Consider the following 25,640-nt stretch of genomic DNA (forward strand, 5'->3'; position numbering starts at 1 on the left):
GGATTTACATTATTTTAAATTCATATTGGATTTATCAGGATGGGACCCTATTAAAAATTGAGGGAGATCTGTAGAGGATTACTGATCTTGGCTCTGGTTTATATTTAACAGAGCTCTCCCATTCCTAATGGAGAAACAGTAGGAATGGTACATGAATTTCAGTTTTAAGCTAGCCTCTAAAACAAAATTGCCCTGCTTTCTAACTCCAATGAAAGTTAGTAATTACCTTATTACCTATAAATCCTGGGTTGTATAAAAGCATTATATAACAAAGAATTTAAAAATTTTTTTCTAATGTTTATTTATGAGAGAGGAGAGAGAGACAGAGTGCAAGTGGGAGAGGGGCAGAGAGAGAGAGAGACATAGAATCTGAAGCAGGCTCCAGGCCTGACGGCAGGGCTCGAACCCACGAACCATGAGATCATGACCTGAGCTAAAGTCCGGCACTTATCTGTCTGAGCCAACCAGGTGCCCCTATAACAAAGAATTTTTAAGTGGAATTATTTCTTTTTAAAAATCATTACTGAGGCATGTGGGTGGCTCAGTCAGTTAAGCGTCCAACTCTTGATTTTGGCTCAGATCATGATCTCACAATTTGTGGGATTGAGCCCCATGCTGGGCTCTTACTGACAGCACAGAGCCTGCTTGAGATTCTCTCTCTCCCTGTCTCTTTGCCCCTCCCCCGCTCTTTCTCAAAATAAACAAAAATTTTTTTTATTATAATCATAATTCCAGAGCAACATGACAAATACACAAACCAGTGTCTGTGATATTTTATTATCACAGTGATTAAAGTGATAGCCATAAATTATCATTATCTCTTAGGAATGCATGAAAAGAGACATGACATGCAATTCTCTTTTATCCAGTTTCAATTATGTAAGTACATTATAAATTTTCAGTTTTTATTATGAGTACACTGTTCAGAATTTAATTGCACGTGTAAAAACTTTTAGAGCTGTTATTTTGCCCATAATTTCATATGCTCCTATCATCATTAGTGCCCGAGTTAGTTGGTCTGTTAAAGCAGCTGTAGTTAGTGACAGGTTGTTACTTTCTGTTTTCCACCTATTAAGTGCTTGGTGGACTCTCACTTAATGAAACAGTGCTGAAAATTTTAAAGATAATATTATTTTAATGACCAATGAAGAACATTGTTTTAAGTTACTTCAATATTACTCCCCTACATTTTCAAACCAATTTACCTGATTGAAGTGAGGATTAAATTAATTGATGAAGAAAGTTTATATAAAATTTAGCACAGAGCTTGGCAAATAGTGAATGAATGTTCGCCCCATGCCAACCCTTATTTCCTGGTAGGAAATCAATTCAATTAACATTCAGTTCTAAGAGAGATTTACTCAAGATCTCAAAACAGTAATTGTGGGTTATTTATTCTCAGGCAGTGTATTACTGCTGTAGTACTACATGCTTAATAATTTAATCTCATGACACTCTTTTAGTTAAACATATCTATTTTACCAGTGGAGAAACTGAAGCACCTGTAAGTTAAGGGACTTATACAAGGTCACAAAACTCGTTGTGATTTAAAGCCAAGCAGTTTGCCTTGAGAGCCCTTACTCTTAACTACTCTACTCACATGATTCACAAATACATAGTAAACTAAAATCAGAGTCTTTTACAGCAAATTAGAATTCATGTTAATATGACTGTTTCAAAACCTTATAATATCAATATGATATAAACCAACATGAGAATAAGCTTATACCACATATTGTCACTCATACATACCTCTTTGTAGGCATATCTGTTTCTGAGATTGCCAGGCTTAGTTTTTGACACAAAAACTTAAAATTTGTTTCAGTGATATTTTTGGCAACTATGTTGAAGATCTTCTCTAGGATTTTCTCTACATTTGAACATAAAAGAAAATATAAGCCATCTCTTTTGAAAAATATACTCTACTTTGGGTTAATATTAAATCTGGGTTCCTTATTCTGTGCTCCTATCAAATGTCCATGTCAAGTAAAATTGAAAAGAAGATGCAGACCTAATTTACAAACTGAAATTTGAATCATTTGTTCTATTTTTTCTAAAATCTGAATAACCTACAACATAAAATGGCCATTTAAAAGTATATTATAAGTAACCTCAAAATGATTTTGAAACCCTTTCTTTAATCCTTTCACGGTTTGAAATGAATTTAACTCTTTCCTTTGATTCTGGCTTCTTAATGGGCTTCTTCATGTCCCATCATGAGAAACCGAGTTCACATCTACTATAGATATAGTGTGTATATGTATATTTTATATTCAAATGACTTATTTAATGAATGCTAGCTTAGATGTAAGTAGAGAGCTTTTAGGTTTGTTTTTTTTTAAGCTTCTAACTATCTTGGACTAGATTTATTTTGTTGACTAAGGTACTTTGGGAAGTTTCAAGAACTATCAATCTCCCACCCCTCTATAATCATCTCAGTCCCTCAGGCTAGATTGTATACTAATGATATAAATGAAAGTCCAATATCCTAAGCAAAATCATAAGGAAGAAACCCAATGTTCTTTGTTAATTGGGGAATAAATACATTTCTCATGACAACTTCCTCTCTACTGTCCCTGGGTGCCTGCAGTATGAAGGCCCCTTGAACATAGAAAGGAAAGGGGCACCTGAGTGGCTCAGGCAGTTAAGTGTCCAACTTGGGCTCAGGTCATGATCTCATGGTGGTTTGTGAGTTCAAGCCCCGTGTTGGGCTCTGTGCTCACAGCTCAGAGCCTGGAGCCTGCTTTAGATTCTGTGACTCCCTCTCTCTGCCCCTCCCCTGCTCGCACTCTGTCTGTCTCTCTCTCTCTCAAATATAAACATTTTTTTTTTAAAGGAGACAAATGGCTAGGGTTCTCTCATTTTTGCTGACTTTGATCTGCTGCCATTTCCCATTGCACTTTCCCCATTGAGGATAGAATGACATGAGTCCTCCCTCCTTGGGAACTTGAGTAACAGAATTTTAGCAGGGAAGTTCAATTGTGTAACTATACAGCCCTTCTCTAAAGTACTGTATTCCTAACAGAAATACTTTATGGATCCTTGGAAACTTCTAAAAAACTTTATTTTATAGAAATAGTTACCACAAAACATACCTTTTTAATGAAAATAATTAGGAGAACCAACTTGCTTAGCAAGTTAGAAAAAACAGCTACTGTGACTTTTAATTTTATCTCTTAGGTTCCTTCCATCAGTGAGGCCCAAATCTTGCAAAACTTCTGACTGGTAGTGATGCATATGGATGTATATTGTGGCTTAAAGATACTGTATATTTTTAGTGACCCTACCACTAGATTATGAGATTATGCTGATGCAAGCTTCTGATTACAAAGACAGGGAACATAGTAGAATGATTTGGTTGGAGAGTTTTGTATATTCCCTTTCCCCAAATCTGGATCAGTACTTATTAAATTGATTTAATGCTTCTTAAGTTCTGCGTTGAATTGGAGGACCAAAATCTGAATCCAGTCTAAGGACTGGCTATAAGAAACAAAGTCAGAGTCCTAGCAAAAAGCTTAGTCGTTGGGAATCTAGCTCCAAGGAAAAAATTGGACAGTGAAACTTCCATCCCAGAGGCTTGGAGAAACCAGTCTCCATCTGGTCCAGTGGAAAGACACTTAAAGAAAATGGACCTTCTGTGTGAAATAATCAGGGACAACCAAAGGAATGCTTAAGGACAAAGAATGAAGACTACCCACAGACTGCAGATAGGTGATCATAGTGGGCCAAAACCTGATTGGGTTCAATGGAAAGATGGAAGGACTTTCTTCAAGGCCAGATGAGAGTTTTAGAGCAACTATGTATGGTGATACAGATCAGAACCAGTGAATAAATTTTTGTGTGGAATATCTAAGTTTGGCCACAACCATAATGAAACACCTGTTGAAGGGCATTGAGGCCAACAGGTGGAAAGCAGCTCAACCTTCCACTTGGGTTTGCCTGTTTTCAATAGTTTAGTTTGTGTGGACACAGATTAAATAATATGAATTATCAAAATAAACTCCTAACCTTCAGAAAAGGGAAGATAATGAATATTTTCATGCCTATGCCAGATTGAAAACCTCTAATGAAAGCAAACTATTTTCTAATTTATAGATGATACTAGAAAATGACATGTAAACTAGTCAATCACTCACTTATCACTTACCATCTCTTTGATCTGCCCTCTCTAGATAGTGTGCAATCGTATAGAGTTGTTTTCCTTTACAGATTTCCATTGGAGGTCTCAGCAAAGTGTTATCATCAAAATTTATCTCCTTCAGTGAAAAAAGGTTGTGGATACCCCTAGGCAGATCTGTCAGATTATTTCCTAGTAGAAAAAAATTAAAATTGAATTATACATTTCTGTATAAAGAAAAATATGAAGATAAACAACTACTTATGGAGCATTTACTGTGTCTCACTGGCACAGTACCAGAGGACCCTCACAGTGCTGGCAGATGTAAATTCTTACTGAAGTCCACTTGTTGGGCGTGAAAAGGAGGATGTATAGAAACTGAGCTGTGGTTCCATTCTCTCAGAGGATGGAAAAATGAGTTAAGAGGCTGTCCTCTTATAGTACGGGAAAGGATTTTACAGAGTAAGTGTGATGGTAATTTTTTAAGGATAATTAGATTGTTTAGAATAATTTCAGATTTACAGCAAGTTGCAGAAATTGTAGAGAATTCTTGAATATGGATTCCTCATCCAGATTTAGTTTCCCCTAATGTCATCATCTCACATTATCATATTATATTTGTTAAAATAGGAAACTAACATTGGCACATTACTATTAAACTTCAGACAATTTTGGATTTCATTAGTTTTTCTATCGGTGTCCTTTTTCTGTTCCAAAATCCATGCCAGGATAATACATTGCGTATAGTTATGTCTTCTTAGTCTCCTCTGGTCTGAGACAGTTTCTCAGTCTTTCCTTGTTTTTCATGATCTTGACAGTTTTGACTAGTACTGACTAGATATTTTGTAGAATATTCCTTAGTTTGAATTTACCTGATATATTTTCTCATGATAACACTTGGGTTATGGGGTTTTTTGGAAAGAATGCCACAGAAGTGAAGAACTCTCATCATATCACAGCAAAGGTACCTAATACCTGTATGACATCACTAGCGATGTTAAGCTTGATCCCACAGCTAAATTAGTGTCTTGCCAGGTTTCTCCAATATAATGTTTTCATTCTTTTCTTGTCCATACTCTATTTTTTTGGAACTGAGTTCCAAACTTAGCTAAGTCTAGTCCACCATCAAGGAGTGCGAATTAAACTCTACTTCCCTAAATATGTTTTCAACATCACCTTAATCAATATAAACTGAACATAAAAAGTAAAATTGTGGTAACTGACAAGAATTTGTAGTCATTTAGAGAGGAACTGGCCTAAAGTTTGCCTTTATTTATACATTTATAGTTATATTATTTATAGTCATAAATAAAGGAACCTGGTTCCTTTTAATGAAGAATGGCATTCAGAAACCAAGATCTGGGGGCATTGGGTAGCTCAGTTGGTTGAGTATCCAACTCTTGATTTTGGCTCCGATTGTGATTTCATGGTTGTGGGATAGCTCTGCACTGGGCATGGAGTCTGCTTGAGATTCTCTCTCCCTCTCACTCTGTCCCTCACTCCCTTGCTTGTGCATGCTCTCACTTTCTCTCTCTCAAAAAAAAGAAAGAAACCAAGATCTGGAGATCTGGATACTAGTTTTGCTCATTGCTTTTGGGAATGGGTATGTGCAGATAGATGTACAAATACATACCTACCTATGTATATGGGGTTTTATAAACATCGTAAGCCCATAATTATAAATATATAATGTTTATGCATATGTATAATAAATATAAGTCACAACATATTCTATTTAGGGTTTGACTTCAATTTAGCATAAGACATTAGAGATTTATTGGTGTCTATTGACATAGCAATAGTTTGTTCCTTTTTATTAATGAGAAGTATTCCATTATATGGATGTGATAATTTATCCATCCACTAAATAAGTGATGTTTAGAATGATTCCACTTGATATGAATGAATAAATGAAAAATAATGAAATGAAAAATAATGAATAAAACCACTCTATATATTTGTACTCAGTTTTTTATTGAATCTAAATTTTCATTTCACTTAAAAGTGTAGTTGGAGTGTGATTGATGGGTTGTATGGTAAATATACATATAACTTTATAAGAAATTATGAAACCGTTTTCTAGAGTGTGTACCCTTTTGCATTCCTACCATCAGTGTATCAGAGTTCCAGCTGTAGTTCTTGGTACTGTCAGATTTTAATTTTAGTTATTCTAATACAAAGATCTCATTGTAGATTTAATTCATATTTCTCTCATGACTAATGATATCATTATATTTTCTTATGCTTATTTGCCATTCATATACATTCTTTGTAAAGTGTTCACAATTTATGCCAATTTTTCTTTTTTTTTCAAGTTATTATTTACATTCCAGTTAGTTAACATACAGCATAATATTAATTTCAGGTGTGGAATTTAGTGGCTCATCACTACAAGTGCCCTCCTTAACCCATCACCCACTTAACCCATCCCTCACTCATCTCCCCTCTAGTAACCTTCAGTTTATTCTCTATAGTTAAGAGTCTGTTTCCTGGTTTACCTCTTTTTCCCATGTTCACCTACTTTGTTTTTTAAATTCCACATATGAGTGAAGTCACATGGGATTTGTCTTTCTTAGACTTATTTCACTTAGCATAATACTCACTAGATCCATCCATGTTGTTGCAGATGGCAAGATTTCTTTCTTTTTTATGGCTGAGTGATATTCCATTGTATATATGTCCCATATCTCCTTTATCCATTCATCAGTTGATGGAAATTTTGGTTCTTTCCGTAACTTGTATGCCAATTTTTATTGAGTTAACTGCTCAGTGTTGACTTTTGACAGTTATTTTTTGTATATTCAGCAAATATTTTCTTCCAGTCTGTGGCTTTTCTTTTCATTCTTTTAACAACACTTTTTGAAGAGCAGAAGTTTCTAATTTTGATGAAGTTCAATTTATTAATTTTTTAAGGATTGTGATTTTGGTGTTATATCTAAGAAATATTTGCCAAGGTTACAAAGATTTTCTTCTATGTTTTTATCTAGAAGTTTTATAGTTTTAGCTTTTACATTTAGATCTGTGATTCATTTTGAGTTGATTTTTTTTATATGGTATGTGGTGTGGATCAAAGTTTTATTATTGTTGCAGTTTATCTTGTTTTTTGGCTTCTGGTCATCTAGTTGCTCCAGCACCATTTGTTGAAAATACCATCTTCTCTGTTGAATTACATGTGCATATTTGTCAAAAAATCAATTGACCATATATGCATGGGTCTATTTCTAGCCTATGTATTGTGTTCTACTGATCTATGTCTGTTATTTTGCCAATACTATACTTTACTACCATAGCCTTTCATAAGGCTTAAAATCAGGTTTCAGGAGTCCTTCAACTTTGTTCCTTTTTCAAAATAATCCTAAAATTTGTATGAATCACAAAAGACTCCAAATAACCAAAGCAATCTTGAAAAATAAAAATACAGCTGGATGTATCACAATTCCAGACTGCAAGATATATTACAAAGCTGTAGTAATCAAAACAGTATGGTACTGACCCAAAAATAGATACATAGATCAACAGAACAGAAAAACCCAGAAATGAACCCACAATAATATGGCAAATTAATTTTTGACAAAGCAGGAAAGAATATTAAATGGGCAAAAGAATGTCTCTTCTATAAATGGTGTTGGGAAAACTGGACAGTAACATGCAAAAGAATGAAACTGGACCACTTTCTTACACCATACACAAAAATAAATTTAAAATGGAATAAAGACCTAAATGTGAGACCTGAAACCATAAAAATCCTACAAGAGAACACAGGCAGTACCTTATTTGACATCAACTGTAGCAACTTCTTTCTAGATATGTCTCCTAAGGCCAAGGAAACAAAAACAAAAATGAACTATTGGGACTTCATCAAAATAAAAAGCTTCTGCACAGTGAAGGAAACAATCAGCAAAACGAATAGGCAACCTATGGAATGGGAGAAGATATTTGCAAATGACATATCTGATAGTTAATATTCAAAATATATAAAGAACCTAGGAAACTCAACACCCCAAAAATGAATAATCCATTTTAAAAATGGGCAGAAAACATGAATAGACATTTCTCCAAAGAAGACATACAGGTAACAAACAGACACGTGAAAAGATGCTCAACATCACTGATCATCAGGAAAATGCAAATCAAAACTACAATGAGATATCCCCTCACACCTGTCAGAATGGCTAAAATCAACAACACAAGAAACAACAGGTATTGGCAAAGATGTGGAGAAAGGGGAACCTTGTGCACTGTTGGTGGGAATGCAAATTGCTGCAGCCACTCTGGAAAACAGCATGGAGGTTCCTCAAAAAGTTAAACATAGGACCTTACGATCCAGCAATTGCACTACTAGATATTTACCCAGAGAGTAAAAAAATATTAATTCAAAGGGATACATGCATCCCAATGCTTACAGCAGCATGATCAACAATAGCCAAATTATGGAAACAACCCAAATTTCCATCGACTGTTGAATAAAGAAGATGTGATACATGTAATACAATGGACTATTACTCAGCCATAAAAAGAATGAAATCTTGTCATTTGCATTGACACGGATGGAGCTAGAGAGTATTACGGTAAGTAAGTCAGTTGGAGAAACTGACTTCACTCATACGTAGAATTTAAGAAACAAAACAAAAGGGTAAAAAAGAGAGAGAAAGGCAAACCAAGAAACAAATTCTTAAATATAGAGAACAAACTGATGGTTACCAGAAAGGAGGTAGGTAGGGGGGTGTGTTAAATACGTGATGGGGATTAAGGAGTGCACTTGTAATGAACACCAGGTGATGTATGGAAGTGTTAAATCACTATATTCTACACCTAAAACTAATATTATATTTTATGTTAACTAAGTGGAAAATAGTGTGAGATTGGCATAGGTTTGACATACAGACTAATGGAATAGAATTGAGAGTCCAGAAATAAATCCACATATTATGACCAATTAATTTTTTTTCTCTAATTTATTTATTTTTTATAATTTACATCCAAGTTCATTAGCACATGGTGCAACAATGATTTTAGGAGTAGATTCCTTAAGCCCCTTACCCGTTTAGACCATCCCCCCTCCCACAACCCCTCCAGCAACCCTCTGTTTGTTCTTTATATTTAAGTCTCTTATGTTTTTTCCCTCTCCCTGTTTTTATATTATTTTTGCTCCCCTTCCCTTATGTTCATCTGTTTTGTATCATAAAGTCCTCCTATGAGTGAAGTCATATGATATTCATCTTTCTTTGACTAATTTCGCTTAGCATATGCCCTCTAGTTCCATCCACGTAGTTGCAAATGGCAAGATTTCATTCTTTTTGATTGCCGTGTAATACTTCAGTGTGTGTGTGTGTGTGTGTGTGTGTGTGTGTGTGTGTGTGTGTTTATACCACGTCTTCTTTATCCATTCAACCATCGATGGATATTTGGGCTCTTTCCATACTTTGGCTATTGTTGATAGTGCTACTATAAACATTGGGGTGCATGTGTTCCTTTGAAACAGCATACCTGTATTCCTTGGATAAATACCTAGTAGTGCAACTGCTGGGTCATATGGTAGCTATATTTTTAATTTTTTGAGGAACCTCCATACTGTTTTCCAGAGTTGGCCAATTAATTTTTAACAAGGGTGCTCAGATCATGCAAAGGGGAAAAATAATCTTCAAAAAATGGTGCTAGAATAACTACAAATCCACATGCAAAAGAATCATAGTGGATCTCTTACCTCACACCAAATATAAAAATTAACTCAAAATGAATTAATAACTTAAAGAGATGTTTTTATTTTATTTTTGAGACAGAGAGAGACAGAGCATGAGCAGGGGAGGGGCAGAGAGAGGGGGAGACACAGAATGTGAAGCAGGCTCCAGGCTCTGAGCTGTCAGCACAGAGCCTGACGCAGGGCTTGAACTCATGGAGTGTGAGATCATGACCTGAGCTGAAGTTGGACATTCAACCGACTGAGCCACCCAGGCACCCCAAACATAGGGACAAATCTTAGTGATCTTGGATTTTGCTAATAGATTTTTAGTTATGACACCAAAAACATAAGCAACAAAAAGAAAGACTAGATGATTGGAGTTCATGAAAATTTAAAACTTTAATGTATCAAAGGACATTATCCAGAATGAAAAGACAGTCTATAGAAAGGAAGTAATTAATTGTAAAACATATCTGATAAGGATCTTGTATTCAGAATATATAAGGGGCTCTTTCAACTCAGCAACAAAATAACCCAATTAAAAACCAATTTAAAAATGGGCCACAGACTTGAATAGACATTTCTCCAAAAACATATGCATATGGCCAACAAGCACCTAAAAAAGATGCTAAACATCATTAGTCATTAGGGAAATTTCAATCAAAACCATTTCACATTCATTAGCATAACTGTAATCCAAAACTTGTAAAACAACAGATATTGACAAGGATATGGGGAAACTGCACTTGTTGTACATTGCTGGTGTGACTGTAAAATGGTTCTACCTCTGTGGAAAACAATTTGACAGTTCCTCAAAAAATTATACAAAATTACCATATGACACAGGAATTCTATCTCTAGGAATATGCCCCAAAGAATTGAAAACATACCGAAATAAACACATATGTGAACATGTTCATAGCAACATTATTCACAATAGCCACAAGATGAAAGCAGCCCAAATGTCCATCAGAGGATGAATGGATCATCAAAACTGTAGTATATACATACAGTGTAATACTATTCAGCCATAATAGGAACTACTCATACAAGCTACAACATGGATGAAACTTGAAAACATTAAGTGAAAGAAGTCAATCCAGAAATGTCATATATTATACAATTCCATTTGTATGACACATCCATAATATTAGGCATCTTCATAGAGGTGTCCTGCACATTGATGGTTACAAGAGGGAGAGGAGAGGGGAGAACAGAGAGTAACTGTTTAATAATGAGTAAAAGCTTCCTTTGGGGTTGATGAAATGTTTGGAACCAGATAGAGGTAGTGGTACATTGTAGTACTTTGTTAATGTGATAAATGCCACCAAAATTGTTCACTCTAAAATTGTTAATTTTATGTTGTGTGAATTTCACCTAAATTATAATAAAAAACACACTTAGGCACAACATAGTCAAACTGCTGAAAACTAAAGATGAGAACATCTTGAAAGCAACTAAACAAGAATAGTTCAACAAGAAGACAGAAAAAGAGTTAACAGAGGAGAGAAACAGAAAACAAGTGGTGAAATGGCTGATCTAAATCCAACTATACCAATAATTACATTAAGTGTTCATTGACTGAATACTCCAGTTAAAGGCAGGGATTGCCAGAAAGGATGAAAATCAAGGCCCAACTACATTTTGTCTACAAGGGATGTACTTTATTTTGTAATACTTAGTTAGCTAATCAGTTATTATTTTACTTAGAGAGGAGCAGAGAGATGAGAGAGAATCCCAAGAAGGCTCCATGCTGTCAACGCAGAGCCAGATATGGGGCCTCATCTCATGACTTGAGCCAGAATCAAGAGTCAGAGGCTTAACCAACTGAGCTATCCAGGTGCCTGCAAGGGATATACTTTAAATATAAAGACACAGATATGTTGAAAGTAAATTGATAGTAAAGATATACCATGTGAACAGAAAGCTTAACAAAACTGGAGTGGCTATCTTATTAGATAAAATACCCTTCAAGATAAAGATTATTACTGGAGATAAAGAGGGACATTTGGGGATTTCAGATGATAAAAAAATGTATTAGAATTGAAGGTCATAATAATCATATATGTGCATTTTCTTATAACAGTTCTTCAAAATACATGAAAAAAGTTGACAATGAAAGCAACAAATACACAATTACACAACCATAGTTTTGGATTTTAACACTATTTTCTAAAGCATAACAAGATAATATACCAGTAAAGACAGAAGATTCCAACAAAACTGTCAACCATCTGGACTTAATATGATATTCATAAAACACTGTAGCTAACATTACAGAGTATATTTTTTAAAGAGTGTATAGTGTGTGATTGCACTATTGATGGGAATGTAAACTGGTGCAGCCACTCTGGAGAACAGTATGGAGGCTCCTCAAAAAATTAAAAATAGAATTACCCTATGACCCAGCAATTGCACTAGTAGGTATTTTCCCAAAGGATACAAAAATATAGATTTGAAGGGGTGCATGTACCCCAGTTCTTATAGCAACATTATCAACAATAATCGACAATAGTCAATAAATGGATAAAGAAGAGGTGGTGTATATATACAATGGAATATTACTAAGCCATCAAAAAGAACGAAATCCTGCATTTACAATCATGTGTTTGGAGCTAGAATGTATTATGCTAAGCAAAATAAAGCAATCAGAGAAGGACAAATCCCATATGATTTCACGCATATATGGAGTTTAAGAAATGAAACAGATGAACATATGGGAAGGGGGGGATGGAGAGGAGAGAGGAAAACAAACCACAAGAGACTCATAAAATAGAAAATAAACTGAGGGTTGATGGAAGGAGGTGGGTGAGAGATGAGCTAGATAATGGGTAGGAAGGAGGGCACTTGTTGTGATGAGCATTGGGTGTTGAATGTAACTGATGAATCACTGAATTCTACTCCTGAAACCAATATTACACTGTTTGTTGACTAAAATTTGTATTAAAAAAAGGGTGTATGGTGTATTTATCAAGGTAGCCTATATGCTGAGCCATAAAGCTAGTCCAAATAAATTTAAAAGGAGTAAAATCATTTTTTTACTGACCACAAGAATTGCTTTTCTGCTAAATGTTTATCAACAGCAGAATATGAATAGCACTGAGAGTGAATTGTCCACAGCCACCCAGAGTAACATGAGTGAATTTCACAAACATAATATTGAGTGAAAGAATCCAGGTATAAAAGAGTATATACTTCATGACTTCATTTAGGCCCACTACTGGAAATCATGATAGTGTTTACCCTCGGTTGAGAGAAAGGGGAAAAGTGACTGGAATGACATAAGAAAGGGTTTCTGGGAATGTCTTGTCTCTTGATCGAGGTTCTGAAATATGGGTTTGTTCAGTGTGTGAAAGTTCATTGAGCTGTATACTTAAAATATGTACTTTTAAAAAATTGAATTATAATTGACATATAACATTTTAGTTGCAGATGTATAACATGATGATTCAACATTTGTATATTGTAAAATGGTCAACATAATAAGTCTAGTTAACATCCATCACAACACATAGTTACAGGGTGCCTGGGGGACTCAGTCAGTTGAGTGTCCAGCTTCTTCTCAGGTCATGGTCTTGCGGTTCATGAGTTTGAGCCCCACATTGGGCTTGCTGCTGTAAATGCAGAGCCTGCTTTGGATCATCAGTCCCCTCCCCACCTCTCTCTCTGCCCCTCCCTCGCTTGCCCTCTCTCTCTCAAAAATAAATGAGCATTTAAAAAAATACATAGTTACAAATTTGCAATGAAAATTTTTAGGATCTATTCTTTTAACAACTTTTAAATATACCAAAAATATTATTAACTATAGTCACCATGCTGTACATTACATCCCGGGACTTATTTATTTTGTAACTGAAAGTTTGTACCTTTTGTTACCCTTTATCCATTTTGCTCAGCTCCACCTGTGGCAACCATCAATCTGTTCTCCTTATTTATGAGTTCAGTTTTTAGATTCCACATGTAAGTAAAATCATACAGTATTTGTCTTTGTCTGGCTTATTTCACTTAACAAAATGCCCTCCAGGTCCATCTATGTAGTTGCAAATGGCAAAATTTCCTTCTTTTTATGGTTGAATAATACTCCATTGTGTGTGTGTGTGTGTGTGTGTGTGTGTGTGTGTGTACATGCCACATTTTCTTTATCCATCCATCCATCCATTGATGGACACTTAAGTAAATAATGCTGTAATTAACATGAGGTGCACATATCTTTTTGAGTTACTGTTTTCCTTCAGATAAATACCCAGAAATAGAATTGCTGGATTATACGGTAGCTCTACTTTTAATTTTAATCTCTTGAGACAGTATGTACTCTTTTTGTTATGTATATTATACTTTAATAAAAATGTTTTTAAATACGGGCAGCAACAAAGTGAGAGAGAGAGGCTATATAGGTAGGACTCCTTTCAGAGGCTGTTACATTAGTACATGTAAGCAGTTGTGCTATTTAAAATATTTAACAACTGGGGCGCCTGGGTGGCTCAGTCGGTTGAGCATCCAGCTCCGGCTCAGGTCATGATCTCATGGTTTACGAGTTCGAGCCCCGCGTCGGGCTCTGTGCTGACAGCTCAGGTCCTGGAGCCTGCTTCGGGCTCTGTGTCTCCCTCTCTCTCTGCCCCCCCCCCAACTCATGCTCTGTCTTTCTCCCTCAAAAATAAACATTAAAGTTATATTTTTAAAAATTTCTTTTAAAAAATTTAACAACTTATTTGGCACAAGCACTGACCCATCAGAACAGACGCCAGCTGTAAACAACAGATAGAACAGTACTAGCTTAACTAGCTGTCTTACAGGTAGGAGAAGATGCAAACCTGCAGGGTAGAATTATCAAGGCCTGTAGAGAGAACTGTAAGGCAAGATAACTGTCCTTCTCCATGAGGACAACCACAGGCAGTTTACATGACAATCTACTTCCTTTCATTTGTTATTTTGGCTTCTTGGAGAGAGGCTCCAACACCTGTTTAAAACCTATATTGCATCAGTTTTTGTGCTTAGTAGTTAACCGTTTAATCCTCGCAAATCAAAGAGTAGATACCATTTCCATTTACAGATTAGGAAACAGAAGGTTAATGTTAAAAAAAAATTCCTGTTGAAAGATGGAGCTAGAATTCTAAGGTCTGTTCCACTCCAAAGCCCATGCTATGAGCCCATGCTATAAATCCCTTTCATTGGTATATTACCTCACATTTGTGAAACTATTTTCATAAGTTTTATCTAATTATATTCCCACAAGTCTGTGAACAAGCAGAAGTTATAGCTTTCCCATCTTGCTGATGGTTCATAAGGGTTATCTTCCTAAATTTGCTAGCTTGTGACAGAGACGATTATTTCACAAGAGTGTATGAACATCTTTTGCTTGAATAATGCTTTCACAGTATGCTACCTGCTTTCAAAGTCTCATTCAGTCTGTAAACAAATCTATAGCATAGATATTCTGTTAGCTTCACTTTATAAATAGAGGAAACAGACTAAAAGACAAGACTCCAACTCACCCCTTCTAAGTTCAAACTTGGCAATAAAAGCTGGTGACTTGTAGCATGCCAGTTGCTTAGCGACTGTCACTTAGCTCCAAACCTACTTCTTTGCATTTCTTGACAGTTTTTCCTTTTACTGTCACCCTGGCAACAGTCGTACTCCATCAGCAACACGAACTGAAGTTTGTACTTGTCCCAACCCTCACAGAACTAGCGCTAGCGCGCGCGCAGTCTCTCCCACGCACCCGCGCACTCTCTTCTTCCTCTCTCTCCCTCCCTCTCCCTCTCTCTCCCTCCCCTTCCCGCCCCCCCCCCCCCCAACCTGAAGTGGCCGGAAGCTAAAACTCCTGCAGCAAGTTAAAGCTCCCTCACTGTGAGATCATGACCTCCGCAGGTGCCGCTCTTGCACTGTGAGATCATGACCTCCGCAGGTGCCGCTACCCGCCAATCAGTACTGCAGCCGCCAATCAGTACTGACTGCAACGCAGGTCATGATCTCACAATTCAGGAGTTTTTTTTGGGGGGGGGGCAAGAGAGAGACCCCTTCCTTCAAGCTTCTGAGTGTTCATAATTCTGTCTTTTCTACTTTATTCTCTTACCCATAGGGTGGTTGTTGCTTCCTGCCATTGCTACTTTACCATGAACTTCGAATTCTCTTTCACTCTTTCACTTCTGTAGTTAACAACATGTATATATACTTAGTTATTAAGTTGTGATTTCTGTCTCCTGGTTGGATCCTGACATATATTTTTCTAATTCTCATGCGGACCAGCAGAGAACACGCAACACTTGCAGAAAAGTCTTTGATCTTCCCATTCTGTCTTGATTCAGTACCAGAAAGCCTCCAGAGAATTATGCTTCTGATGCGTCGTTGTATTTTCCAGTGGGTCAGAGGGCTCTTGTCAGCCTCTGATTTTTTTGTGTACAAATAGTAGTTGAGTGGAGTGTATCCTGCCCTTGGACAAACTAGGTAACCTTAAAATATAGAAAAACTTGGCCAAAACACAAAGGTTGAGCAAAAAAATTCAGTTGCCGGACTGAGTTTTTACAACTCACTTCAAGTTGTTGCAAAATTAGTAAAATGACTGATATGTACCCGCACAGCCAGCTTACCGGGAGTTTGGGAGGTTCAGGAGAAAAATGTCAGTTCCGTTATATCTAAGTATTGATGCATTACTGTACGTTTTACTGTGTTACTAGGACTATTGACCAAAAAAGATGACCTTTGTTGTTTTATTCTGAAAATCCTCTAAATCTAAGAAGATGCAGGGCTCCGGTTGTAAACACTACTTCCAACTGAAAGATAAAATTTCATAAATACAGTGGTTCATGTGCTTAGCTGGTACAACCACTGGAGATCAATTTGCCCAAATCTGGTAAAGTTGAAGATGTGCATACCTTCTGATGCAGCAATTCTACATATAGCTATACGCACTAAAGAAACTCAAGCAGAGGTACACAAGGAACATGTACAGGATGTTTATAGTAGCAAACACATTGGAAACAACCTGTCTACCAACCAGGTAATGGATTGTTATTTAACTGTATAATTGAATATCATATAGGATTTAAAGTGAATGAAATAAGTCTATGTATATATTAATATGGATTAATTTTAGAAATATGACAAATGAAAAAAGCAAATTTTAGAGTAGTAAATCACTATCATATAGCATGATAAGATTTAGTAAAATTTAAAAACTCAAAATAGTATTACTTGTTTATGGTTATATATATGTATAAAAACATGGAAGGAAAAAAGATACATACCAATTTCAGTATAGTGGTTACTTCTAGTTTGGGTAGAAGGACAAAAGAAATTTCAACTCCATTAGTTTATTTCTTAACAATTAAAAATATATCGAGTATGGGGCGCCTGGGTGGCGCAGTCGGTTAAGCGTCCGACTTCAGCCAGGTCACGATCTCGCGGTCCGGGAGTTCGAGCCCCGCGTCAGGCTCTGGGCTGATGGCTCAGAGCCTGGAGCCTGTTTCCGATTCTGTGTCTCCCTCTCTCTCTGCCCCTCCCCCGTTCATGCTCTGTCTCTCTCTCTGTCCCCAAAATAAATAAACGTTGAAAAAAAAAATTAAAAAAAAATATATCGAGTAAATATCACAAAAATGTTAACATTCCTTATATCTGGGAGTAGGTACCTAGGTATTTATTATTTTCTGTAAGTTTTTCATAATAAATTTTCTGAAAGTATTTCATAATAAAAATTATTTTTTTAAGTTTATTTATTTATTTTGAGAAAGAGAGTACGAGTGGGGCAGGGCAGAGAGAGAGGGAGAGAGAATCCCAAGCAGGCTTCATGGTGTCAGCCCGGAGCCCAATGTGGGGCTCAAATCCCATGAACCATGAGATCATGACATGAGCCAAAATCAAGAGTTGGACACTTAAGTCACTGAGCTACCCAAGCACCACCATAATAAAAATTATTAAGAAAAATACCAATCTGGTATTTATTGTGCTTTGGAAAATCGTTTCTGGTACCTTTAGAGTGAGTGATTCACTTTTTTGTTGTTATTTAATGATTTACTTTGTAGAAGACTATAAGGTATCTGAGTATTGTAGTGTACAGGGGTAGGATTAGGGGAGCCAGAAAGGAAAATACAGAAAATGCTGACCTAAGGTTATGTAGGTAAGTTTGTGTAGAGGGAGAGATGAGGTCAGGTTCAGAAAGGGAAGAAATACTGAATGACTGGGTATAGACAGAGAGGACAGAAAAGAAATGAGAATATGTTCAAGGTGCCCAGTTTGGTTATAACGTCTTTCAGAAAAGCAACAGGACCTTGTGCTGTGCTCTTATTTTCTGTACCTTGTATGTGCATTTCCTTCCAATGAGCACTTAATGCATTATGTTGACTGCTGTTCTGTCTTGTCAGCAAAATTTGCAACCTAGACACGAATACTCTACTTACTGATTATGCTTATTGATTATGCTTTACACTCGCCACTGAAATTTAGTTGCTGGAGATCATGTAAACATAGAAAACATGGTGGCAGATAACGTATTTGTTGTATGCATTTAAACTAACTAAACTTCTCAATTCCCCTATATTTCTTGGAATCTCTCTGATTACATTATTTGAGATATCAAGTCTTTTAAGTTGAGTCATATTAGACAGCTCTTCTGGAAGTCTCGTTAACTGTAACAAAGATTAAACAATTATATTTTTAATAAATATTTCTATGACTAAAACCTTGTCTAAAATGGAATTTTGGTTTTTTGGTCTTAAAGAGGGATATTTTCACCCTCCTCGCTAAAATCCACAATATATTTTGTGGAGGCACAGGCATCCAAGTGTCTCCCCGGTCTGACCAATTCTACCCATTCAACCCTATGGCTTATTAACCCACTTTCCTCACTCTCCCAGAACTTGATGTTCCTTACTATCCCTTTCTTCCCTCCCTAAAGTCTTTACCAACTTTTCTGTACCACATTTTATCTCTTTATTCCTGTTCTCATCAGCAGTACTTTTTAAAGTCCCTTGGTGTATTTTCCTAGGATTTTTAAATGACATAATATACATTTCATACTTTTTGTGTACACATTCCCAATCATGATATATTTTGAGTAAATGCTCAGTAAACGCCTTTAGAATGGACTCACACAGGTTGGCAGTATAGCCTCAAAAAAGCATTGCAAAATAACAGGAATTAAGATACCCTGATATGGTGAAGAAGAAATACATGTATTCAGAGAAAATATGGCCATCACAAATGGCTTTTGAAACAAAGGAAGTTCTACAAGTGAACAAAAGAATTTTGAATTGAGAAATAACCAAACAAGGTAAATACTGAATATTGTGCTCAGTGTTCTTCCATATATAAAAGAAGCATAAAAGACAGTCCCTAACTTAAAGGAGATTAAAATTTAGTTCAGGAAACAAAATACACATATATGAAACCATCAGAAAAGAGTATTAAATGATAGGTAATCCAGTGCCAAAATAAAGGGTACAATAACAGATATGTGGAAGTTTAGAGAATGTGTATCAGTACAAATCAAAGAACTAAAGGAAATCTTTATGTAGCAGATAGGACTTGAATGTCCCCTTAAGAATGAATAGGATTGAGGGCACCTGGGTGGCTCAGTTGGTTAAGCATCTACCTTTTGGTTTCAGCTCACGTCATAATCTCACACCACGTGGGATAAATAAATACATATTTTTTTTAAAAAAAGAATGAGTAGGATTGAGTAGAAGTCACAGGACACTTAAGGCAAGACAAATACCACGCATAAAAATGGGCCAGAGAGAAGGTGAACAGTAAAGACAGGTGATAGGAAGCAGAGGAAGGTATGTTTGGAGAAAGAAGATGGAACTGGGCCATGGCAGGCCTTAAGAGTTGGCCCTAGGAGGTAGGAGTCAGGTCAAGACAGGTGGGTAGGTTCATAATTTGACTTTCCTTCAGACAAATATTCTTTTTCGCTATTTGCTCAACATTTATTAGATGAAGTACCTAAGAACTGTGTGCTAGTAGAGCCACTATGAAAGGAAGACTCCTGTTGGGCATCCTTCACTTAGCAAAATAAAAGCCCTCTGATGAACCTGAACTTATCTTCTTTAAATGACTGTTTAGTGACCCTCTGCTGTTATAAATTAATCCTTTAGGCACTTCACTTTCACCTCAAGTGGGTTATCAAAGTGATATTTCCAATTATATATATATTTTGAAAAGAGTTCTTATAAATCATTTTTCCATCTGGTGATTTTTCTTTTTTAAAGGGTATCCAGCTTTATTTTACATGGTTGCCTACTCTTTCTTTCTTTTTCTCTCTCTCTTTTTTTAAGGAAGCTCTATGCCCAGTGTGGGACTGGAACTCACAGCCCAAGATCAAGAGTCGTATGCTCTATTGACTGAGCCAGCCAGGCACCCCATCTGTTGATCTTTGAAGTGATGTTGTAATAATGTTGCCCTTGGAAACCACTCGCCACAAGTAGGCTATAGGTATGCAGTCTGGATTCCTGAGAATAGTACTCTGTAATTTTCTCAGTAAGGAAATCTGATAGCTTTGACAAGTCCTGATGAAAGAGAAGACTGAATCAAAGAGAATACTCAGGAGGCTCCTGGAGTAGTCTAAACATGAAGTAAGTGATAACCATGGACCAGTTGGACACAATGACACTGGAAAATGAAGAAGTTGATCCAAGAGCTTTTTCAGAGGAAAAAAATGAGACGATTTTGGTGTAAGTTTCAGTATAACTAGTGATGGAAAGGGAAGAAAGTTGATTTCATGATTTCTAGATTTAGTAGGTCTGAAGAAAGCAGCATTATAGACAGAAATGGAGTTGTGAAGAGAGTTACATTGGAAAGAAAGAGGAGTTTGATTCTGAAGTCATGTTGAGTTTGAGACAATAGAAGAACAGGGAATTTCCAGGGAAACTGAGAACTAAGGGACTAAAGTAGTAGTGGAGATCAGTTCCAGTTACGCAGATTTGAGGGTCATGTGCATGGTGTGGTGAGGTCTGGGATGAAGTTAATAAAAAAGAGGAGATTAAGGACGCAACCGTGTAGATCTGCACAGTAAAATACAGGAGGAGAAAGTGAGAGGATTATAAATCAGACAAGAAATTAGTTGATGATTATAATGCAGAACCAAAAAGTGCCTGTTAGTGCAATAACAACTTTTGAAACACATGCATCGTTTTTCACTCCAGCTACTTAAGCAACTATTCCCTGGAGTAGCCTTTCTGGAAATGTATTATATAGCAGGTGTTAGGTTTAAAAAGGGTAAGTAAGTTTGGGAAACGTGAGTTAAATAGAAACAAACCAATTTCTTTAGTGCAGGACTCTACAGAGCTTTTAATACACTAACGTTCATTGTGATTCTTTAAGAGAAGAAACCAGTGCTTCTCAAAGCTATGTAATCACAGGAACCCCTCTCCCCCCTACCCCACCCCACCCACCTATTTTTAAGGAGCAGTTCACAGGACTAGTGTTTTTAAGGACAGACTTTGGGAAATCTTGCTCTAGATAATAGTCCAGCTTTATCAAAGCACTTTAATTTGACTGATGGTCAAATTAAACTTAGCCAGATAATAGCTGGGTCCTTTTCATTAGTTTACTAAGATCTTAATATAAATCAACATTGTTTGATTTTTTTAAGTATTTCCATAAAATTCATTCTTATGTTCAAGTAAAATGCTAAAATATAAGAACATTTATTCCCATTTATCTAGCAGTTCTTTAGGAAAAGTTCCCTAAGGAAATAAAATATGAAGAAGGTTGTTTTTATGAAGAAGTTCATCATAGCCTTATGTATGATGAAAAATTATAATATCGCTAAATACTTAATAACAGATGATTAGTTACATAAATCATGTATTGGCTCTAACAATTAATTACTGGGAAGATTTGTTATATTATGTGGAAATGCTTACATTAAGTGAAAATAGAAGAAACTAAAATTGAGTGTAGAAACTTTTTATAATTGCTTATATAAACCACATACATTAAAAAAAACACTAAAAGTAAGTTGTATCAACATATGACCAGTGGCCCATAGTTATATTTACAATAGTATCCTTCTGGAATGATTTTTTTTTTACTTTTCTCAATTTTTCCAAATTTTCTGTAATGTGTTTATATTATAATCCATGGCTTTAAAACTCCTTTTTATAATTAAACTGAAATAAAAAGAAATCTATAAAATTGACAGCTTTAGTTACTTAGAATTTCATTTTAATGAAATATTTTTCTGTGAATCTTTCATGTTGAGAAATATATTTTTAAGGCATGTTTGGGGTTTAAAAGAAAAAAGCCTATTTAAAACAAATAAAATATTCCAGCTAATTTTAAAACATACACACATACACTACAGTTTAGATTCTAATCCCCTCCAATGCCAACTTCCCTCCAAGGCCAAAAATATAAATTTCTTGCCTTTCTTCCATTTATCTGATTTATATTCAGCTCTTCCAGTGATTGAAGTTGGCACAGCTCAATAGGAAAATATATAAATTGATTGCTTGAGATGTTTAATTTCTGGATTCTTTTTAGGTTACAGATATCTGAAGGGATATTCTGTATTTGGTTTGTTGAAAGATCAAATACTTGCAAATTTTCTAAGGTACATACTTCTGTAGGAAAAGCTTCAAATTTATTACAGCATAAAATCAGAACACAGAGTGATACCATATTGGAAATAAATGGTGGAATTTTCCTTATTTGGTTTTTACCAAATCTAGATATTCAAGATTAAGAAGAGAACATAAATACTCAGAAAATATGAGGAGTTTATTTTTATTTAACTCTAAATGAAGCAATTGTTTAATGAAAGATATATCCACAGATATTTCTGAAATATAATTTCCATTAAAATTCAAATAATAAAGAGAATCTAAGGCACACAAACCTACTGGAAAAACATTATTCTGTTATAACTCAATTCAACTTTAGTTATTTTTCTACAATTTTTTACTTCAATGGGAACATCTGTGATTACATTTCCTGAAAATTCTAGACTGAACATACTATTAAGATGTGAGATATTTTCAGGTATTCTCACTATATTATTTCTGTTTACATGGAGTTTTCTTAAATTTTTTAGCTTATGGATGTTCTTAGGAAGTTCTGTTAATTTGTTATTACTAAGACTAAGGCATTTCAACATTACACAGTGGGAAATTTTCTCTGGTATTTCCTTTAATAAATTTTTATCAAGTATTAGAATTCTGAGTTCCTTAAAATTCTCAATTTTCGGTGAAATAACTTCCAGCTTATTATCAGTTAGTAGGATTTCTTTCATTTTGAGCAATTGAAAAATCTCCACAGCCAAAAAAGTAAGTTGATTATGATCCAGTAAAAGTTTTTCTAAATGTTTAAGCTCCCTAATTTCTTTTGGCAAACTGCTTATCAGGTTTCCAGTAAGGTTTAGTGAAATTAACTTTGGAAGGAAGCACAGAGCTTTAGGAAATATTGTTAACTGATTATATTCCAGATTGAGAACCGTCAAGTTTTTCAAACTAGACAGAATGTCTGGTATATGTCTTAAGTTATTTTTAGCCGAACTTAAAATTTCTAAGTTTCCAAGACTTTCTAACCCAGAAGGAAAATTCTCAATATAATTGTTATTAAAAAAGAGTTGCCTGATATTCCCAACCTGTGATATTTCTTTAGGTATATGTGATATTTGATTATGACTGACATTTAATATCTTTAAATTATGAAGTACCTGAATTTCAGATAGAAATGATGATAACCCATTTCCTTGCAAGGATAGAATTTTAAGTCCTAGCAGATCACCTGAGTCTGCCCCTTTAAAACTTTTGATTTGGGTCTCATCCAAATATAGATATTTTACATATTTGATTTTTAAGATGTCCTTAGGGAATTCTTGTAAACCCTTGGCCTTGAGGTTAACTGTAAAGTTATCTGATCCTAAGCCAAGTCCTTTCTGATTTTCCTCAGAGTTGTGCACTGTTTTTTTCTAATGTTTCATGAGATAAGCCAGTGAAAGCCTGATTTTCAGCAACCATCTCAGTCATTGATAATGGTGGACTTTGTGAAATAGCCCTTTTGACTGAAAGGTGTCATATAGAGTGATTGTTTCAGAAAATTGAAGAGTTTTCCTTTGTTCTTCATTTCTCTTAGATTTATTTTCGGGGGGCAATGCTGATGTATCATCATATATACCTAATTTATCATTTCTAAGATGTGTTTCACAAATCTGACTGGAAGGTTTCCCATCACAAACTTCCTCTAATGAATTTGTTGTTTCTTTAATAAATACAGGCTCTTCTGACCATGATCCAGATTCTTTCCTACGTTGACTAGTGATATCTTCTAGCTCTTCTGAAGTACCCTCCTTTTCAGACATCTTATTTGCTGGTATGTTTTATACCAAAACAAGACTGTAACTCAATTTTAATTTTCATGTTAAATTTCTCCTTTGAACCTACAAAACAAATGTGGATGTTAAAAGAAGAGATATAATAAAGATATCAAAATTACAAATTAATTTTAAAATAATTCGTATTCCATAATGAATAATTTAATAGATATAAAATAATACATTTATACCTAATAAGTTAATTTTACATATGATTGCTAGTTAAAAAAATAGTTTATTGATTACATACATGTATCACATGATACTTTTGAAATCACATTAAAATTATAGAAAAGAAAGGCATCTGGGTTGTTCAGTCGAGCACCCAACTTTGGCTCAGGTCATGATCCCACGGTTTATGAGTTGGAGTCCGGCGTCAGGCTCTTTCCTGTCAGCGCAGAGCCTCCTTCAAATCCTCTGACCCCCAATCTCTCTGCCCCTCCCCAGCTCCCACGCACCCTCCCCCTCTCAAAAATAAACATTTGGGGCACCTGTCTAGCTCAGTCAGTTAAGCTTCGACTTTGGCTCAGGTCATGACCTCGCAGTTGGTGGGTTCAAGCCCTGCATAGGGCTCTCTGCTGTCAGCGGAGAGCCTGTTTCAGATTCTCTGTCCCTCTCTCTCTCTCTCTGCCTCTCCCCCTCTCATGTTCTTTCTCAAAAATAAATATTTTTAAAATTTTTTGATGAATTAACATTTAAAATTTTTTTAAAGGTTTCTCTTTCTAAAAAATTATAGAAAGGAATAAAAAAAGTCAAAGAAAATGAGAAAAGAGATGTGAAGGAATGAAAGAGTTTAGCAAATTTTTGGAAGATGGAACACCAGACCTCCCTGACATGCACAGAGCGCCATTTGCATTGTGGACATTATAGGTTTATATATGGTACTGAAGTGTCTTTTCCTAACAAATTCATTACATTATGATAACTTTCTAATAGGTGGAAGTAAAATATCTTAATAAAGAGATGCTTTCTGTAAGAATAACTAGAAGTAAAACAACTTTTTAAGAACTGAAGCTTGACTGCAAGTCTTTTGTGTGATTTCTGAAGTACCCACACAGCTGGCAGGACCCCCTCAGAGGTCTGGATCCCAGCTCTGTAGGTCTGTCCTGTGGGTGTGGAGTTCTTAATAACCCAACCTCTTTCCCTGGTCCCTTCATCCTTTACCATCTTCTGTGTTACTGAAGTTCCCCCTTTACTTTTCTGGTCTCCAATATTTGTCTGCACGACTCCATATATTAAATCCTTTCTATTAAACTGGTATGGTGTCAACATTTCACAGACTCTCCAAGAGGATAGAAAAAGAGAGAACATTTTCCAGCTTGTTTTATGACACTCACATTAACATTGACATCAACACGTAGTACGGACAGTATGAAAAGTTACAGGCCAACTTTACTCAAGGCAAAAATTCTAAACATTATAAAAGTTTTAAATATTATAAAGCCAGCAATATGTTAAATGCTGTTTTTTCTCCTCTCTTTTCTTGCCAAAAATGCATAAGCTCCGTCAAATCAGGAAAAAAAATCACACAAATC

General features: G+C 35.6%; 2 protein-coding genes and 1 long non-coding RNA gene across 4 annotated transcripts in view; 1 reads left to right on the forward strand and 2 right to left on the reverse strand.

Annotated features, from left to right (window-relative positions):
• LOC122487867 (lanosterol 14-alpha demethylase) overlaps window positions 1-4,261 on the reverse strand; it is a 44,442-nt gene extending 40,181 nt beyond the window's left edge. For both annotated transcript variants that reach the window (XM_043588829.1, XM_043588828.1), the window contains exon 1: window positions 4,148-4,261. The gene's annotated coding sequence lies outside the window, so the exon portion shown is untranslated. The remainder of the gene's footprint in view (window positions 1-4,147) is intronic.
• The window catches only part of LOC122487869, a 53,417-nt gene that overhangs the window by 19,421 nt on the left and 8,356 nt on the right, over window positions 1-25,640 (forward strand). The gene's annotated exons all lie outside the window — the stretch shown is intronic.
• LRRD1 (leucine rich repeats and death domain containing 1) lies at window positions 924-24,202 on the reverse strand. The gene is given in 11 exon segments (XM_043588832.1): window positions 924-1,092; window positions 1,094-1,108; window positions 1,753-1,870; window positions 4,148-4,309; window positions 18,224-18,292; window positions 18,295-18,418; window positions 22,158-22,456; window positions 22,459-22,641; window positions 22,644-23,686; window positions 23,688-23,790; window positions 23,793-24,202. Coding segments are annotated over 11 exon segments (2,586 nt in total). The 5' UTR covers window positions 24,094-24,202.

Source organism: Prionailurus bengalensis, chromosome A2 (assembly GCF_016509475.1).
Source record: "Prionailurus bengalensis isolate Pbe53 chromosome A2, Fcat_Pben_1.1_paternal_pri, whole genome shotgun sequence".
Classification (NCBI taxonomy): domain Eukaryota; kingdom Metazoa; phylum Chordata; class Mammalia; order Carnivora; family Felidae; genus Prionailurus; species Prionailurus bengalensis.